Source organism: Triticum dicoccoides, chromosome 7A (assembly GCF_002162155.2).
Source record: "Triticum dicoccoides isolate Atlit2015 ecotype Zavitan chromosome 7A, WEW_v2.0, whole genome shotgun sequence".
Classification (NCBI taxonomy): domain Eukaryota; kingdom Viridiplantae; phylum Streptophyta; class Magnoliopsida; order Poales; family Poaceae; genus Triticum; species Triticum dicoccoides.
This window is the reverse complement of record NC_041392.1, coordinates 315,385,330-315,403,741: the sequence shown is the minus strand read 5'-3', so window position 1 is coordinate 315,403,741 and position 18,412 is coordinate 315,385,330. Positions and strand designations below refer to the sequence as shown.

At 42.8% G+C, this 18,412-nt stretch overlaps 1 protein-coding gene and 2 long non-coding RNA genes across 8 annotated transcripts; all 3 read left to right on the top strand.

The window, feature by feature from the left end:
* The first annotated feature begins 338 nt into the window (after positions 1-338).
* LOC119332156 lies at positions 339-1,971 on the top strand. Its single transcript, XR_005160833.1, has 3 exons — positions 339-472; positions 989-1,157; positions 1,650-1,971. It is a non-coding gene; the product is annotated as an uncharacterized LOC119332156 (long non-coding RNA).
* A 2,292-nt stretch (positions 1,972-4,263) lies between these two features.
* On the top strand, positions 4,264-5,571 carry LOC119330265. The gene is made up of 2 exons (XR_005159985.1): positions 4,264-5,094; positions 5,170-5,571. It is a non-coding gene; the product is annotated as an uncharacterized LOC119330265 (long non-coding RNA).
* Positions 5,572-8,389: 2,818 nt separating this feature from the next.
* LOC119330599 (vacuolar-sorting receptor 3-like) lies at positions 8,390-11,517 on the top strand. Of its 6 annotated transcripts, none has more exons than XR_005160172.1 (5): positions 8,390-9,335; positions 9,581-9,958; positions 10,048-10,131; positions 10,209-10,875; positions 10,951-11,517. XR_005160172.1 is itself a non-coding variant. In XM_037603713.1 (5 exons), coding segments are annotated over exons 1-4 (465 nt in total). In that variant the 5' UTR covers positions 8,390-9,423; the 3' UTR covers positions 10,210-10,875; positions 10,951-11,517. The 6 variants fall into 6 exon arrangements, 2 of the variants coding, with proteins under 2 accessions (XP_037459610.1, XP_037459611.1); XR_005160171.1 differs by having other exon boundaries at positions 8,390-9,958; positions 10,209-10,367; positions 10,789-10,875; XR_005160173.1 differs by having other exon boundaries at positions 8,390-9,958; positions 10,209-10,367; positions 10,752-10,875.
* The last annotated feature ends 6,895 nt before the right edge of the window (positions 11,518-18,412 follow it).

Sequence of the window (18,412 nt, the reverse complement as noted above, 5' to 3'; positions counted from 1 at the left end):
GCGCGAGAAGCAGGTTTAGAAGTCAGCTCCATTTGATTTACATTTAGATCATCTTGCTACAACACCATCACTTTTCTTGATAGAAAACAACAATTTTTAGTAATCATATATAGCTTTTCTTTGGTTTGTTTATTCTATTATACCATAGATATCATGAGAAACTGTTAATCGCTTAAGGAGGGTGTTCTGTTCACTCAAAATCAACTGCCTAATGGTCTGATTAGTTTATGTATGTGAACATTTATTTTAATAATTATAGTTGCAATTTCCAGTCAAGGCATATGTTCTTTTATACTTTTATAGTGAGTCTACAATAGGTTGAATAGATTCGATTTCTATTTCCTTTCCTCGTCATCGCCCGCTTAGGTTATAAGGGGAGCCAGAGAGGTGACCAAAGCGGCAGCGGCCTTGGGGTGCCGAAGAAGAGTGCGTAGGAGGATGGAAAGGGGCTCGTATACGACGGCTGGAAGAGGTAACCTAGGATTTCGTGGTGCTCTACTCTATACCTCATGCTCGGATGATTGTACTTTTCGTTTTGACTGATCAATTGGGTTTAATTTTGTATGAGTTGGGTAGCAGCTTGAGCTCAAAAGGTTCTCTACTCTATCCAAATATTCTGCTAGATTTGATTAGAATTTGTGTTTATTAAAACATGCACCAAGAGGATCTAGGCCAAACAATGAAAAATTATGCAGCTGCACCTAAACATCTTAATACCACAAGATGGTCACTATGGAACTACATAGCTTCGGCTCGTCACTGGTTACCATAATTTGTAATGTGGCGATTGATGGATGTGCGTAGATAGATTATATACCTACATGGTACTTTCTGGGTATGTGCATAGAGGAATCCCTCATGTATTTAGATTGTTTGCTTAACTATTACTCTTCTCTATTTTCCGACTTTGTGATAACTTAATATAAATTACATTTTGTTTTGAAATGAAAAGATATGTGATGGTAATTGTGTTGTGTTCTATCAACAGAACTATGCTCTCCTAAACCTGAATGGGCCAGAAGTGACAAGACAGACAGATCTGGCAGTCAATTATTCTTCAGTTTTGGTTGTGATGTTTCAACATGAGTTCAGAGCGTTAATGCTTTGCTGATGCGAGGAGGTGAAGTTGTATGCTACCAGAGTGCAGATATTTCTTGGTATCTTTACTTTCAAGAAAAGATGGATGTGTGTTGTGACTGTGACAGATGATTCTACTGGATATGTTGTTGGGTTTATAACAAGAAGCATTGGTAAGGATATCAAAATACAAGAGAATGTTGCAACGACCAAGGTGCCATATATATATATCGAAGGTGCTCGCAAACTTCCTTCGACTGGTGTGGCCCTGTTGCTTTCTTATTATAATGATAGTAGAGTTCAAAAGTTCTAGATGGCAGTGGTATATCAGTATCTTATTTCACTTTCATCACTTCTATAAAAGCTAGATAAAATGATCTATATCACTAGAATCTATTGCCTTGCACATACTCCCTCTATCCGGAATTATTTGTTGTAGAAATGGATGTATCTAGACATATTTTTAGTTCTAGATACATCCATTTCTGTGACAAGTAATTCGGGATGGAGGGAGTATTTGTCTACACAAACACTTGTATTCCTTTTTACATTGAATTTCCTTTTTGTTACAGGAGGATTCAGAATATGAAGTTACTGGAAACATTGTTGGAAGTGTTGGTCCTGAGAGCACAGAAAAGGATTCATCGTTTCTTATAAAAACATTACAATCATTCAAAGAAGCTTTGATTAAGGAGGATCACACAAATGTTGCTGAGATTGAGGCCTTCTTACTTTGCATTGATGTCGATGATGAGAAGAACTCTCTTATGAGGAAAATCATTGCTTTGAATTATTGATAACCGTGAGAGATCGTGTCTTGAGAGCAGGTGCAGAATCTGAATTCTACAGATTGAGAGCAGGTGCAGATTCTGAATTCTGCACACAGAAGACAGAACAGAGATCTGGTGGCAAATGTGCAAGGGGAAGTTATGGAGAGCCTTCTTTGCTAGCTGAATAAGTCTATCAGGAGTCAAGGCCTGTTTTGTTGGAGGCTTGATGTAACTTGCCTGGCCTGATAAGTAACTGTGCGCGCGGTCGTCCTGGGTGCTTGGCTTGAGCTAGCATGCCGTGTTGTTATCTTGGTTGAGGCAGCTGGAGTTAGCAAGGTGATTAGTCAAGGGTGGCTGTCGATGCCATCTAAAAAATAGGTCTTAAAACTTCATATTTTCTCAGGAAAAATGCATATGAATTAATGAATATCAGGCTACATTCAGGCGATATTGTTTGTCAGGCACAACGCTCAGGGTAGCAACCACATATTTAAGTGAGCTTTTGTTGAAATGCGTTGGTACTTTAGTTTTTAGATTCTATGATGATGGTATGCATAAATACATGAGCTCTTTCAACTAGTACCACATAGTATTAATGAGGTAACGGAAGCTTGCAATTCCATTATCCTGCATCTGCCCAAGTCTAGAAGGTCAGATAAGTTATTCCGCAAGATAGACAACAATTTTTTATGAGTCATCACAGTGGGCCGAGAACTTGTTGATGAAGCCAATGATTGGGTTGATCATAGTGATACGGCATCAGACGTAATGCTAGATTTAACCCCAGACAAATGGGCAAACATGAAAAGAGGAAAGATGTCAATGCATGAGCCAGAGGGTTCCAGTGGTGAATATTTTGGACCAGAAGTTATGGATGTTTCATGCGAAGAAGCCATTCTTTCCAATGTTTACATATAAGATATACCAGTACATCCCAATTGGTAGGGCCCCTCCACTGATAAGATGGATATCCTTTTAACAAGTGGCTCGGAGAGAATAAAGCGTTAGATTTTATCATACTTTTACAGTTTAACATGTCAAAGAAGGGAGAGGAGACACCAGCGGATGGCAAGATGGATGAACTGTTGGACAGTGTTAGCCTTAATTACCTAATTCCTAATGAAGTGGAAAACTTTATGACCAGCATAGAAAATGTGCAACACTCTTCTTCTGAGCATGAAGGGCAGAATGATGATTTCGAAGCAAATATCATTGAGCAAGATGATGAACACATTGGAAAGATTTTACTAATCTTATTGTTGCATGCAAAGACATTGGTGATGTCATATCAGAAGACCCATAGAAGGTTTAGGTTTCTGAGGGCAAGCAGAAATAAGTGATAGCTATGCCGGTATTCTAAATAATGGCAACACATATTATGTAAACACAGTTCTGCAGTATTTTCATTGTTTATCGGAGCTCAAAGAAATCTTAATAATTTGTGAAGACGTATGAGTGCTCGGGGTTGATGTTCTATGGTTGATTTCGGGATGTGTAAGAGCAGGGCGAATACCACTATATCATACTCTCTTGACTGGGGGTTGATGTTCTATGGTTGATTTCGGGATGTGTAAGAGCAGGGCGAATACCACTATATCATACTCTCTTGACTGGGATGAGCTTCGCCTTTTTGTAGAAAAGTGATAGAATAAGACTTGTGATTTCTGCTGCTATTATGATATGCTTTTCTGATATTCTTTGCTGCCACTCTTTGTTGTATCAATTATTTGTTGTGTGAACCATGTGGCGGGTCGAGCTCAGATGATTCGGATAGGATAGAATGGGCGTCGGAAATCGCCCGTGACATTCTAGGTGAATTCTAGCCGTTGCTAGCAAGGCCTTTGGTAATTTCTATATAAATTTTTTTCCCGTTGCAACGCATGGGCATTTTTCCTAGTATATATATATATATATATATCGTCACCCTGGGTGAGGAATAGTTATTCTTCACCCCCTCTTTAATTTGACATCAATGCAACGTATTTTTACGTTTTGTAAATTTTGTCTTATTTCATACATAAAAAGAGAACGTAAGATTACATAAAATTACGAATGTAAGAACATAGTGTAAAACGTACATAAAATATGATTTTTATGGTTTTATAACCTATTTTTTTATTTTTTTATACCAAATTTTACATATTTAATCAATATACATGTAACTATTTATATTATAAACATAATTTATTTAGGACGCGATCGTAAGATTACCTCGGGTGAAAAATAATTTATTCTGCACCCTGGGTGATGAATAGTAACACTATATATATATAATGGGTATATTATAATAACACCTTTTAAAGTATTATTATGATAACACGGGAGCTTATTCTGATAACACCCCCAACCCACCTCCCGCACTACCACGACCCCAATCCGACTCCACCTTATTCCGCCGGCGGCACCCGCTACGCCCGTGGCCACAAAAAAGATGCCCGACGACCCCTCCTCACCACCACTCGTTCCCTTTCCCTTATCCTCTCCACCTCCTTCCTTCCGCCGGGGTCGCGCCCACCCCACACTGCCCGACGCCCCTCCTCAAAGCGAGGAGCGAGCAGCACCCCGGCCTCCCTCCCGTGGCGATGCGCAGCACCCAGACACCCCTCCCCCGGCGCCCTCACCTTCTGCCTTCGGGGGTCACCGGATCCCGACGGGATCTAGTCAAGCCCTGCTCGCCAAAAGACGGCGGCGGCGCGGCGGCTGCACCCCGGCCCCCCTCCCCCAGTGGCTTTACCCCGGCCCCCTCCCCCAACAGCAGTACCCGCTGCCGCCCCGACCAAATCACATCCTCGGCGGAGTATGCGCCGGATCAGCCGATGGGGAGGGCCGTCGCTACCATGTCTCCCCTCCAGATGGTCTTCTTGCGACGACCAGCTGCTGGCGATTTGGCCGTGACGGCGAGCCCAACCTCGGATCTGTCCGTGACGGTTAACCCCCGGATCTGTCTCCATCTTCCTCCCCCTCCATTGGTTGCTGGCCGTGACGGTGATCCCAACCTCGGAGAGGAAGGAGCACGAGCTGCGGCAGAGTAAGCCCCCGCAGCCGTGGCTCTGCCCCCGGTCGATCCAAGGGCTCCCGTGCAGTCCACTACCTCGGTGCACGCAGCACGTCGGCACCCCCCCTCGCGAGATTCGGCGGGCTGTAGGTCGTCGCTTGCCGCCGTGAGGTCGGCTTCCGAGCGGCATGGCACAGTGCCACAAGTTCTCCTCTCCCTCATCACCTCCACCTCCATGGCTGGTCCCCGGATGTGCGTCTGCGAGCTACAACAACTGTTGAAGTTCATTTGATGTTTTACTGAAGCTCACTAAAATTTGTTTTGTAGTTCACTATGGAAAAAATGCGCCAAGTTTCCTGGAGTTGGCTCAATTCCTCTCCCCCGACGAGGATCCCGTGCTCCCCTACCCGAACCACGCATCCAGGAGCTCCTCCCGGCCCACGGCGATCTCCTGTGCGCGGCACCACCACTCTTCCTTCGAATCAAGGCATAAAGTTTGGAGCATGTGAACAAGCAGTGCAAATGGTGCATTTTTTGTTTGAGAATTTTGTGTATAAAAATTACAGGGACTCATTTTGTGTTTGGGATGAGACTATTCAAATAATGTAGTTTGAAGTATGTGCACATGCAGTGCAGTCCGGGCTTTTTGTGCTTGGGGATTTTACGTAAAGCATGAAAATTGCAGTGACTCATTTGAATGCAGTTCCGGGGGAAACATGGTGCTATTGAGACTTTAGCATGCAGTTTAGACCATGTGGACATGCAGTGCAAAATGGTGTGTTTAGAAACGTGTATTTTTCGTAGTCTTTGTTCGCCAGGAACTACTGAAGTAAATAAAACATTCTTAAAGTTTAATTTGCTATTATAAAAAAGTGTGAGAAAAATATAAAAATATATAAAAATTGATGCAGTCCATTGGGGCACTGCGTACGGTTCTCATGGCTTGTGTGTGAAGTTTTTTTTCCTCGGGTTCACACAACACGGTTCAAATATCAGGTTGACTTTGGTCACCCCCAAAAACTAACCCTCTCGCTGCAGTACAGTTTGTGGTTGCAAGAAATTCTATTTAATTTTATGTAGTGCACTTTTAATCCTGGTGTAGAAAAAAAACTGAAAAGAAAATAAACTAAGAAAACCTTTGCGATGCACTTTGCAAAACAAAGGAGTTCACTTTGTAAAAAAAATGTATAGAGGAGTTCACTTTTTATTATTTTTGGAGGATGTTTTTCGAAAATACAAAGGTGAACATGGGTGCGCACGCACCCACATGAATAGTAAATTCATAAAAAATACTAGAGAAATTTAAAAAATTCTGAAATTTTGCCGTATGAACCTTAGACGATCATTCTATTCACGTGTGAAGTTTCATGATGTATTTATACCTGTGGTATTCTTAGTGAAGAAAATACAAATGCGACCATACTATTCATTAAACAGTGTTTTTTAATATAGCTTCGATTACCTTTGATTTTGTCATTTTTGCCAAAATTATCACGGATGTGATTTCTTCGTGAAACTTCATATGCAGTATACCGGTTGACTATGCATATTAAAAAAATAAATTCAGATTTTTTTGATTTTTGCTAGCATTTTTTGAATTGGCTATTCATAAAGGGTGTGGCGCACCAATGTTCACCAAATCCGCGACCGATGTTTTTTTGCAAATTTGTAAGGACATGGTGTATAATTTGTTAAAACCGATGCAGCTCATTAAGAAAACCTTTGCGGTGCACTTTGCAAAACAAAGGAGTTCACTTTGTAAAAAAAATGTATAGAGGAGTTCACTTTTTATTATTTTTAGAGGAATTATACACCATTTAGAACAAAAATGCATTTAAAACATACAAATGCAGTGCGCTTTGGTCTTGTAAAAATTCCACTACGAAGAAAAATGCATTTAGAACATGTAAATGCAGCGCTTTGGTCTTGCAAAAAAGTCCACTACGAAGAACTTTTCGGTACACTTCATTTAAAACAAAAATGAATTAAAAAATGCAAATGCAGTGCACTTTGGTCTAAAAATGCATTTAAAAATATATGCAAATGCGGTGCACTTTGATCTTGAAAGAAGTTCAATATGAAGGACTTTTTAGTACACTACATTTGAAACAAAAATGAATTAAAAAAATATAGGGCCCTTAAAAAATATAGTGCCCTTGACTGTCTGATGCAGTGCGGTTTGCAGTCTGAAGCAGTGCGGTTTACTGTCTGAAGTAGTGCAGTTTACTGTCTGATGCGGTCCACTCATCGATTTTAGTGTCGCGAAAAAACAGAGTGCCGCATTTCGGTAAAATCAAAACTGCCCTTAAACCGTATGGAATTATAGAGTGTGCTCTAAATAAAAAAGTTGCGTCTCGTCGATATCTTTCCAGTGACGTATCATTTGAATCATTCCGACTAGCGGTTTGTGAAAATTTCGCGAAAAACGGCTGCTGACTCTCGTCGTCAGCCACACGATTTTCAAAATTAACTAAAATCGTAAGGAATCTTAAAAACATTTCAACATATGAAAGTTGTGCCTCGTCCGTAGCTTTTCAACGATATATTACACGCCTTGTTTTGACAAACGGTTAGAAAATTGGAGCGAAAACAGTACCGAAAATTTGAATTTTTTTGAAAAACAGAATTCCGCGATTTAGTAAATTTGAAACTGCTCTTAAACCGTAACGAATTAGAGAAAATAATATTAATGAAAAAGATGCGCCTCGATGATATCTATCCAACGGTGTATCGTTTGCTTCATTCCGGCGAGCGGTTTAGAAAAAAATGCAAAAAAAACGCTCGCTGCCACTCGTCATGCGCCGCACCATTTTCAAAACTGCTCTTAAACCGTGAGGAATCGCGAAAAGTGTTCAACATGGCGAAGTTGCGCCTAATCCATAGCTTTCCAACAGTATATCATACGCCTCGTTCCGATAAATGGTTAAAAAACTAGAGAAAAAACAGTAACGAAAAAACACTGCGTACAGTTTTTTACGACACGAAGTTCACTAGTCTCTGTAATGCAGTGCTCTTGATAAAGAAAGTGCAGTGACCTCGCGCTATTCGTCACCCTGGGTGAGGAATATTTATTCTTCACCCCCCTCTATTTTACCATCAATGCACTAGAATTTTACGTTCCGTAACTTTTGTCTTATTTCCGACGCAAAAAGGGACCGTAAGAAAATATATAATCGTCGTAAAAAATATTTTATGTTATGTAAAATTACAAATGTAAAAATATAGTCTAAAATATACATAAACTGCAAATTTTCTTGTCTTATGACCTATATTATTATTTTCTTATGTCAAATTTTACGTAGTTAATCAATGGAAATGTAACTATTTGAATTCGAAACGTAATTTAATTATGAAATGATCGTAAGATTACCTCGGGTGAAGAATAACTTATTCTGCACCCTGGGTGATGAATAGTAACACTATATATATTTATATATATATATAGGACAACACTATTCTAATACTAGAATCAGAATAACTATTTTGATCATGGCGCCCTGTATAGGCCCGGTGAGACGTTCCCGAACTCCGAAAACACAAAAAAAGAAAAGCCCGATTGGCCCATTCCCAACCCCACCCACCTCCCGCATCACCTCTGTCGGATCTCCCGACACCTCCCGCCGCCGCCCCTGGCTCCAGCGCGCTTCTTCCCTCTGACCGGCGTCGCCGCCGCACTTCCTTCCACACGGCCGGCGCCCCTCTCGCCGGAGCGCCACCTCCCAATCCGCCGGCGCTCCTCCTCCGACTCCAGCCTGATCCACCCTGATGCGCGTGACCCACCGGGCGCCGCACCTGCATCTCGCCGCCCCGCTCCCTGGCCACCGGAGCGCCATCCTCCCTACTCCACCGCCGCCACCCTGCTCCTGGCCGAAACCCATGACGCCCCGTCTCTCCTCCCTGGACCGTTGTTGCGCGCCGCCAATGCGGGACACCTCCCCGATGCGCTGCTGCCGTGCTGTGGATGACCACGAGCGACCTTCTTCCACCTCTCCAAGCGCCGCCACTCGGGACGCCACACACTCAGGCTCCCCTGCCGTCGCGAACTTCTTGCTCCTGCCACCACGACCTTCTCCCCCTGCCGCCGCGTCCTTCTTCCACGCACTCAGAACTTGGCCATTTTTGGACGAGGAATCAAGATCACCCCTGCTGTCCTGTTTGGATCTACTCGGTTGCTGGTGTTTTCTTCGAGGCTACTCACACCCGAGCTCCCACTAGCTACGGCAATCTCATTCCCGCAGCGGATGTCGCCGACCTCGACTAGTGGTTGCCGGATTTTGTGTTTCTTATGTACAAAACTGATGCATTTCTTCTCTTGTTTCTGCAGTTTTCTTAACTGAACTTTACTGTGTCGACTGATTGAACTGCACAGAACTTAACTGTCTAGGCTGCAAGGGTGTCACGAGAAGGTGGCTCGAGCCGGCGGGAGATGCAGCAGTTCGATGCAGCCCCTCCATGTCGTTCAACTCATGCAACCAGCTGGCTCAAAGCCAATAGTGAGCTCCTACTTCGACTCACTGCCCAAATAGCTTCTGGGCATGTGTCGATGTGTGGTTGAAGCTCTTTCTTTCTCTCCATAGTCTCATGTGCTGATGATGCCCTCTCAGTCTCTCTTATCTCAGTTTGGCACACCCAAAAAATGATTTTGTTACTCTCAGTTTGGCACGCCATTGCTGGTTGAGGAAGCTTTCTCTGGTACCTGTCATGGCAAGAGCTTGAGACGATGTGGTTGGGCGTGCAGGTACTGCATGCCGGACCCACAGGAGGACTTCGGGGAGGGGTACGAGGGGAAGCAGGTGGTGGTGGAGAACCTGCGGCAGCTATGCGTGCACCGGGTGGCCAACAAGAGCGGGCGGCCGTGGGCGTGGTGGGACTTCACCATGGACTACAAGCTGCGGTGCTCCATGAAGGAGAAGAAGTACAGCAAGGCGTGCGCTGAGGAGGTGGTGGCCTCGCTCGGGCTGTCGCTGGAGAAGGTGCTGGCGTGCATGGGCGACCCCGACACTGATGCTGACAATGCCGTGTTGTCCAAGGAGCAGGAGGACCGGATCGGGCGCGAGTCGCGCGGGGGACGTCACCATCCTGCCCACGCTCGTCATACACGACGTCCAGTACAGATGTGGGTTTGCCCGTTGGCCGTTGCTGCGCCGTCTGTTTCATTTCTCCGGCGACGGAAGAACTGACATGTTGTGTGGTGTGTGCGTGCAGGGAAGCTGGAGAGGACGGCGGTGCTCAAGGCCGTGCGCGTCAGCTTCAAGGAGGGGACCGAGCCGCAAGTCTGCCTGAGCCATGGTGAGCACCAAGGCCTTCATTTCGGACGACAAGAAGGGTGAATCGACGATGAACTTCTGATGAGCTTTTCTCTGCAGACATGGAGACGAACGAGTGCCTGCACCAGAACGGCGGGTGCTGGCGGGACAAGGCGACGAACATGACGGTGTGCAGGGACACGTAGCGGGGCAGGGTGTGCGAGTGCCCCATGGTGAACGGCGTCCGCTACGACGGTGACGGGTACACCCACTGCAAAGGTACCTACCTGCATTTTTCTCCTCTCGATAGCACTAGGGAAACTGTGCTGGAGGTTCACTCATAGTACCATGTGCTGATGCTTAGCCAGAAAGCCAATCTTTATGTATTCTGAATGTGAACCGGGTGCACTCTATGTGTTTGCTATTATGCGTGCTAGAACTGAAGCATTTTTGTGATTAGCTCTTTTTTTGTTCTGATGAAGCAAGTACTAGTTGCTCCTGCCATGCTACCTTTGGTCGAGAGCACATAGCTCAGTAGACAGAGCTTGACAAGATAGAAATGCAACATGTGGTGCAGAGAAGGCCACATTTCTCATGCGGCACACATTTTCTTTTTTTCTCTTTGTATGTAAAAAGGGTGTTTAGGCTTACCACCACATTTAGGGATCCATTTTCGGTCTCCTCCACCATGCTCCTGCAGGTCGACTGCATCGCCACACGAAGTTCACAGGCCATAGCTACGGACGGACGAAATTCCAACTGTACTGCAACCCCTCAGGATCCACAGGTAAAATGATCCACAAGCTACCATTTGCTGCAACGAAGTGTCCATGCCTGATCTTTGTTGGGTTTTGTTTTTCAGTGGCCAAAGATGGCGATCCACAGTTGTTCGGTGTAATGCCTAAGGAGAAAACAATGTCTCTCTCACTTTTGTTTTTCGAAAGACCTACCTATCATCTTGCCGCTGCTGCGTTAGAGTGGCTCCATCTGCAGATGGGGGAGGTCTCGACCTGCAGCTGGGAGAAGTCTCGACCTGCACCTGGTCACGCGTGCCACTGCCACTTAGGTCCACCACCTACAGCTGGCGCCGCAGTGCCTCAACCATTCAACTATGCCACCTCAGCAGTTCAATATATATTGGAGAAGAAGAAAAAACAACAGTAGGTTCAAATGTTGTGTTTTGTGATTGTTGTAGACTTGCAGCAAATTAGAGGTGGTCTCAAAGAAAAAAATTGTTCCCTTTGATGGAGCACCTGGCCGTTCCATTTGTTTTGTTTTGTTTTGCAAATTGCTAGTTGGCCGTATAGCTTCAGTAGTGGTATAATGCTTTAGGTTCCTGACTATTGGTCTTGATGTTTGGCCGTACTTGAGGTTCCATGCTTGAGGTTGAGCTCGGTAATGTATACGGGAGCAGTTTGGATTTGGTATTTTTTCTGTAGTTTGGCACCGTGTTATATGTATTTTAGAAGTGCACAAAAAATGCCACTTCATTCAAAATTGGTTGTGCAAAGTGCGCATGCTCCATGGGTGCTTGTTGTAATCCAAAAATTCATTGAAAACAAGTAAATTTTTTATGTTTAAAAAAGCCTTGGAAAGCAAAATGGAATTCAACAAAACAAAAAATGCTTGCGAGTTCTTTGCAAAAACCACATGAAGTTCAATAAGTATAATTTTAGAGGTTCAAGTAATATGAGAAAGCCGGAAGTTTGTAGAAGAAAAATGTCGGTGGTGCAGTTGTTGTCAGCTACATTGGTCGGAGCCCCTACTCCTCCACGAATCTGGACAATCGCGCACTGCCGGCATGGATCCGCACTAAGAGGTTGAGATTAAAAGAACAGAGATTATAATTTATAGTGTGTGTTTTTATTAGAAGAAAAAGAAAAGAGAAGTTCAGTTTTTAACGTTGACGCTGTTCAACATGCAAACCAATTGAAAGACTATACATGTTCGCCTACCAAAATGCCAACATTTCTTGTGGAAAAAATTTCACTCTATTTTTAAAAAGAGTGAAATATAGTGCAGTTTAAAAAGTTTTTTAAAAAGCAAAATTTTCCTGTTTCTAAAAAACCTAGAAGCTCAATTAAAATACCGGAGCGGTTCAGTGTTTATAAGAAAACCTGGATTTCTTTGTTCATAAAAAATAAAACCCAAGAAGTTCAAATTAAGATAACAGAGAAGTTCAATGGTTATATACTATGAAGAAAAACAAAGCTTCAACTATAATAGTGTTAACTTGAGAAGTTCAAATTTCATAAAATAGAGAGTTCAAAGAAAATGTTATCGTTGTACTAAAAATAATCCCATGAATTTTCCCGTTATTGAAAAATGATAACCAAAAAGTTCAAACTAAAATAACAAAGTCATTCAATATATGTACTAGAAAACATTTTTTCATGGTTTTAAATAACTCTGAGAAGGTCAAATTAAAATAACAAAGCAATTCAAAAAGATTTTTTTTAAAAAGATTTTCTCCTTTTCTTTGAAAAACCTAGAAGTTCAAATTTATAAAATGATGTGGTTCTATGTTTATTTACAAAAAAATCCATGTTACCAAATAATAAAGCCAAGACGTTCACTTTAAAGAAACGGAGGGTCTGATGTATACAAAAAAAATCAGATTCTTCTCATTTCAAGTCTTAGCATGTTCAAAACAAGTCTTAGCATGTTCAAAAAATGCTCTTAACTAGTCATGATTTGTTAAAAAAAATCCTTTCCAATGCTATCATTTGCTCAAATTCGACGAGTGCTTTGGGAGTTAAGGACAACTTTTTTACAGAGAAGTTCAAATTAAAAATGGCCAGAAGTTCATGTGCTGCATGGTGTGTGTTTTCATATGAGAAAATAGAATAAAAAGTTAAAGTATAAAAATTTCACTGCTAGAAGTTCAGGTGCTCAGCTCGGGGAAGTTAAAAAACTTCTTGTGAGCGAGGCAATCGGCACTATATATCAGTTGTGCAACTCTGCTGAACGGGTGAGAAATTACGAACAAAAAAAACATGGTAGAAGTTCAAGTGAAAACAGCGGGAAGTGCGATGATTATAGAAAACTTAGATTTTTCTCGTTATTAAAGAATGAAAAAAAAGAAGTTCAAAAATAAAACAACAAGAAGTTCAACTTTTAAAAATTGAGTGCTTCAAACTTTCATAAAAATATTAAAGAAATAAAATCAGGAAGTCCATATGAAAAAGATGAAGAAGTTCGATGATTATAGAAAACTCAGATTTTCCTCATTATTAAAGATTGGAAACAAGAAGTTCAAAAATAAAAAACAAGAAGTTCAACTTTTAAAAATAGAGCGCTTCAAAATTTTATAAAAAAGGATTAAGAAATTCAGATAAATATTTATAAAAAACTCAGATATTTTCACGTAACCGAGATAAATTCGATTGATAACTGCCACAAGTTCACGTACTACACGGTGTGCATTTTGTATTAAAAAGAATAAAAAAGCAAAGACTAAAAGTTTTGTTGTTATAAGTGCAACTCCTCGGTCAAAGAAAGTTAAAAAAAATATTGTGAGAGGGGTTTGTACAAAAGGAGTATCATTTGTGTAACACTAACGAATGGATGAGAAAATGACAAATGAAAATACGTCACAGAAGTTCAACGTGAAAACAGCATGAAGTTCAACTACTACGCTGAATGAATTTCAGATAAAAAACTTTTAAAACCATCACGAGTATGAAAAAACGATCAACACGGAAAAGTTATGTGCTTATAGCAGCTTTCCACCGGTATATCACTTGCTCAATTCCGGTGCGTGGATGGAGAGTTACGAGCAGTGGATGGAGACCTACAAGCAAAAAAATCACGTGAAAAACAGAGTGAAGTTCAGGTACACGCGCCGAAAAGTTCAGGTTCTTCACGCGGTGCATTTTCGAAGAATTTGTTTCGCGATAAAGGCCGAACGAATGATCTCTCCGTTTTCTAAATTACAGGAAAACGGCTAGGAATCAGAGAAAACCATCAACATGGAAAAGTTTCACATTTTTCGTAGCTTTTCAAAGGTATATTATTTGCCTCATTCCGATAAAGTTTGTAGAAATTACGGGGGAAATACATTTTTAGCCATTTTCCAAATTGACTTAAAACCGTGAGGAATTAGGAGAAACAATATATACAAAAACGATTCGCATTTGTTCAACCTTTCCAACGCCATATCATTTCTACATTCGGACGTACGGTTAAAAACTTAGCTCGAAAATACGAACTCGGTGGAACTTGTATCAGTTTCTAAATTACTTTTAAACCGTTCGAAATTAGAAAACACTTTTAACATGAAAAGTAGCGCACTTTCATAAGCTTTCCAACGCCATATTATTTGCCTCAATTGGATTAGCCGTTTAGAAATGACATCGAAAATACAAACTCGGGTGTTCCATTTGTAAAATTCTACGATTTTCCGAATTACTCTTTAACCGTAGGGAATTAGAGAAAACTTTCAACATATGGAAGGAGCGGTTTTGCAGCAGCTTTCCAACGCCATATTATTTGCCTCATTCTGATAAACGGTTTAAAAATGCGATCGAAAATACGATTCATGTTTTTTGTATGAAGAAAAAACGGTTTTCAAAACTGCTCTTAAACCGCTTACATTTTGCTAAAAATTTAACTTGGGTCATGATACTGATGTCCATAGCTTTCCAACGATATATCGCAAGCCCCATTTGGACACCTTTTAGCTGAAGTTCAACCTAGTACTCGGGGAAGGTCAGGCGCATTACTCGGGAAGTTCATGTTGTGATCAGAATATTATTCTGATCCCATGGTCAGAATAGTGTTTATGTATATATATATATATATACATGTATATACATATACATATATATATATATATATATATATATATATATATATATATATATAGCACCGCATCTCCATCATCGTTATCAGTACATCGTACGTAGGTGAGTTATGATGCACTTGATCCTAGAAAGGTATCTATTCTTCATACCAGAGGAGTGCTTCAAACTAACAACAGTACATAATATCCAACAAAAAAGGGCCGTGCTACAGCAGCAGGATGCATGGCTCGGTCTAGATATCAGTACGAATCGAGTTGTGCATATTTGCTATTGGCATGAACCACATCGCCGCATGTCGGGTTGCAAAAGCCATCCATCGCATGGAAGCTTGATGCCTTTCACACACTGAAGATTATTTGGCAACAAGCCGTGTCGACGAATCTCTGGATATGGTGATTCATGAAACCCATGGTATGATGTGTAAACATAGTTCCCCCTAGCGAATGGAAGTTGCATAGCATGGTAATCGTTGCCGGTGATATGATTGATGATTGGTTGGATGATCGGATAATTGAGCCTGAGGAACATGGAGTGGTTGCCGAGGTTGTAAACCCGCCTCCATTTGGATATGCCTGGCCCAACGGAGCTAGGATCTTTCTCGAACACGAACCAGCCATAGCCATCAATGTCACGAATGCCCCAGGCATTGTACTGCATGTGGGTTGATATAATGGTTTGGTCAATTTGGTACGTGCGAATGAGCATCAAATGACTGCCGTCAGCTGAATGAGCGATAAACCACCTCCCATCGGCTGGTATGATTCCAGGTCCTGGAATCATGAAGGCCAGCGTTTTTGCGTTTGCTGCAGCAATTCAAATTGGAGACCAAAAGGATAAAAATAAACAATCATGTTCAGAGTATGTGTGGAATTAAGATTATTATAACAGTGACACATATCATAGACAGAGAATTGTAATTCCATGGTCATAATCATACCCCCAGGTTTTAAAAGATAAGCCAATGGCTTTGATATTCTAGCAATATGTCATGGTTCAAACATCATGTAACAATGAGAGGAAAACAGCTATGACAGGGCCTACTGATACACTACTAGGGAAAACCTTATACACAGAATCTTAGCAGTAGCGCGACACAAAAAGAAGCTCTACTGCTAATTAGCAGTGGCGTGGTTAAGAAAAGCACGCTGCTGATGCCAATTTAGCAGTAGCGCGTGAGGGCTAAACCGCGCTGCTACAAAAATCGACCGACAGTAACCAACAACCTAAGTTTAGCAGCAGCGCGGTGTCATGATGCGCGCTACTGCTAATGCAATAGTAGTAGCGCGCCTTTTACTCACGTTGATGTTACTAATTTTGAAATTGTCCACACGATTGGCCCCTTTTAGCAGCAGCGCCTGTGAGAAAAGCGCGCCGCTGCTACGCTCTTAGTAGTAGCGTGTTTTTCCTCCTGCGCTACTGCTAAGACGCAGGACCCCACCACCTTTGTCCACCCGTCCTCCCCTCCCCCATCTCCTCTCCTCCCTTTCCCCTACCTCCCACATCCTCCCTCTCTCACTCTTCTTCTTCCTCAATACTTCTCCCCCATTACTCTCCCTCTTCTACCTACATTTCTCTCTCTTCATTACTCCTAGCTAACTACACCACCTCCGTTAATGCATCTCCTTTCTCTTTTTCCTTCCCCCTTGAGGGAGTCATGGATTAGGGGGTCTCCGGACAGCCGGATTATATCCTTTGGCCGGACTGTTAGACTATGAAGATACAAGATTGAAGACTTCGTCTCGTGTCCGGATGGGACTCTACTTGGCGTGGAAGGCAAGCTAGGCAATACAGATATGTATATCTCCTCCTTTGTAACCGACCTTGTGTAACCCTAGCCCTCTTCGGTGTCTATATAAACCAGAGGGTTTTAGTCCGTAGGACAACATACAATCATACCATAGGCTAGCTTCTAGGGTTTAGCCTCTCGGATCTTGTGGTAGATCTACTCTTGTACTACCCATATCATCAATATTAATCAAGCAGGACGTAGGGTTTTACCTCCATCAAGAGGGCCCAAACCTAGGTAAAACATTGTGTCCCTTGCCCCCTGTTACCATCCGCCTTAGACGCACAGTTTGGGACCCCCTACCCGAGATCCGCCGGTTTTGACACCGACATTGGTGCTTTCATTGAGAGTTCCTCTGTGCGGTCACCAGAAGGAAGGATGTCTCGTCTCGTCTTTAAAGACGGTACTACTATTGGGGGAGCTTTGGCTGTTAGCCAAACTCTCCGGCTAGGCGGGTTCATCATGACCACCTGTTCGGCCGCCACACCGACGATGAATTCTCGGGTCATCGAAAACAGCCTCCACGTCAAATCGACACTCGCCGAACAGATGGATCCAATGGAGCTCTCCTCCTTAAACGAGCTCTTGGATCGCATCACCGCCTTGGGAGTCGCTACGGACTATGATCGGATTGGGCTTAAACCCGATCAAAGGGAGATTAACTCTTCACCGGTGTAACGCCCTCGATGCGGCTATAGCTCCTACGTGTCGAGGCACGACTTAGAGACATAACCGCATTGAAAGCAATGTCGCAAGTTAGGCAATCATCACAACATCCCATGTAATATAAATAATAAAGGGGATATACATAGTTGGCTTACACTCGCCACGTCAATCAAAGTACATAAATAGCATTACAACAATCAAACACTCATGGCCCGACTACGGCGCCAAAATAAAAGATAACCCAACATGCGACACGGTCCCGATCACCCCAACTGGGCACCACTACTGATCATCAGGAAAGGAAACATAGTATTGTTGAGAGTCCTCGCCGAACTCCCACTTGAGCTCGAGCGCGTCACCTGGAGCGGAATCATCAGGCCCTGCATCTGGTTTAATAGTAATCTGTGAGCCACAGGGACTCAGCAATCTCGCACCCTCACGATCAAGACTATTTCAACTTATAGGTAAGGCAAGGTAAAATATGTGGAGTTGCAGCAAGCGACTAGCATATATGGTGGCTAACCTATTCGCAAAAGAGAGCGAGAAGAGGAGGCAAAGCGCGAGCGAGAAACTAGAGAGCAACCTGCGCAAACATTACTCCAACACCGTGTTCACTTCCCGGACTCTGCCGAGAAGAGACCATCACGGTAACTCACACTGTTGATTCATTTTAATTAAATTACGGTTCAAGTTATCTACAACCGGACATTAACAAATTCCCATCTGCCCATAACCGCGGGCACGACTTTCGAAAGTTTAAATCCCTGCAGGGGAGTCCCAACTTAGCCCATGACAAGCTCTCACGGTCAACAAAGGAATAGACCTCCTCCCGAGACGTTCCGATCAGACTCGGTATCTCGGTTCTTCAAGACACTTCGACAGGTTAAAACCAATCCAGCAACACCGCCCGAATGTGCCGACAAATCCCGATAGGAGCTGCACATACCTCATTCTCAGGGCACACTCAGATGAGCGCTCCATACAACTAAAACCAAACCTTGAGTTTCCCCGAGGGGGCGCTGCACAGGACTCTAGTTTGGACCAACACTCAGAGGAGCACTGGCCCG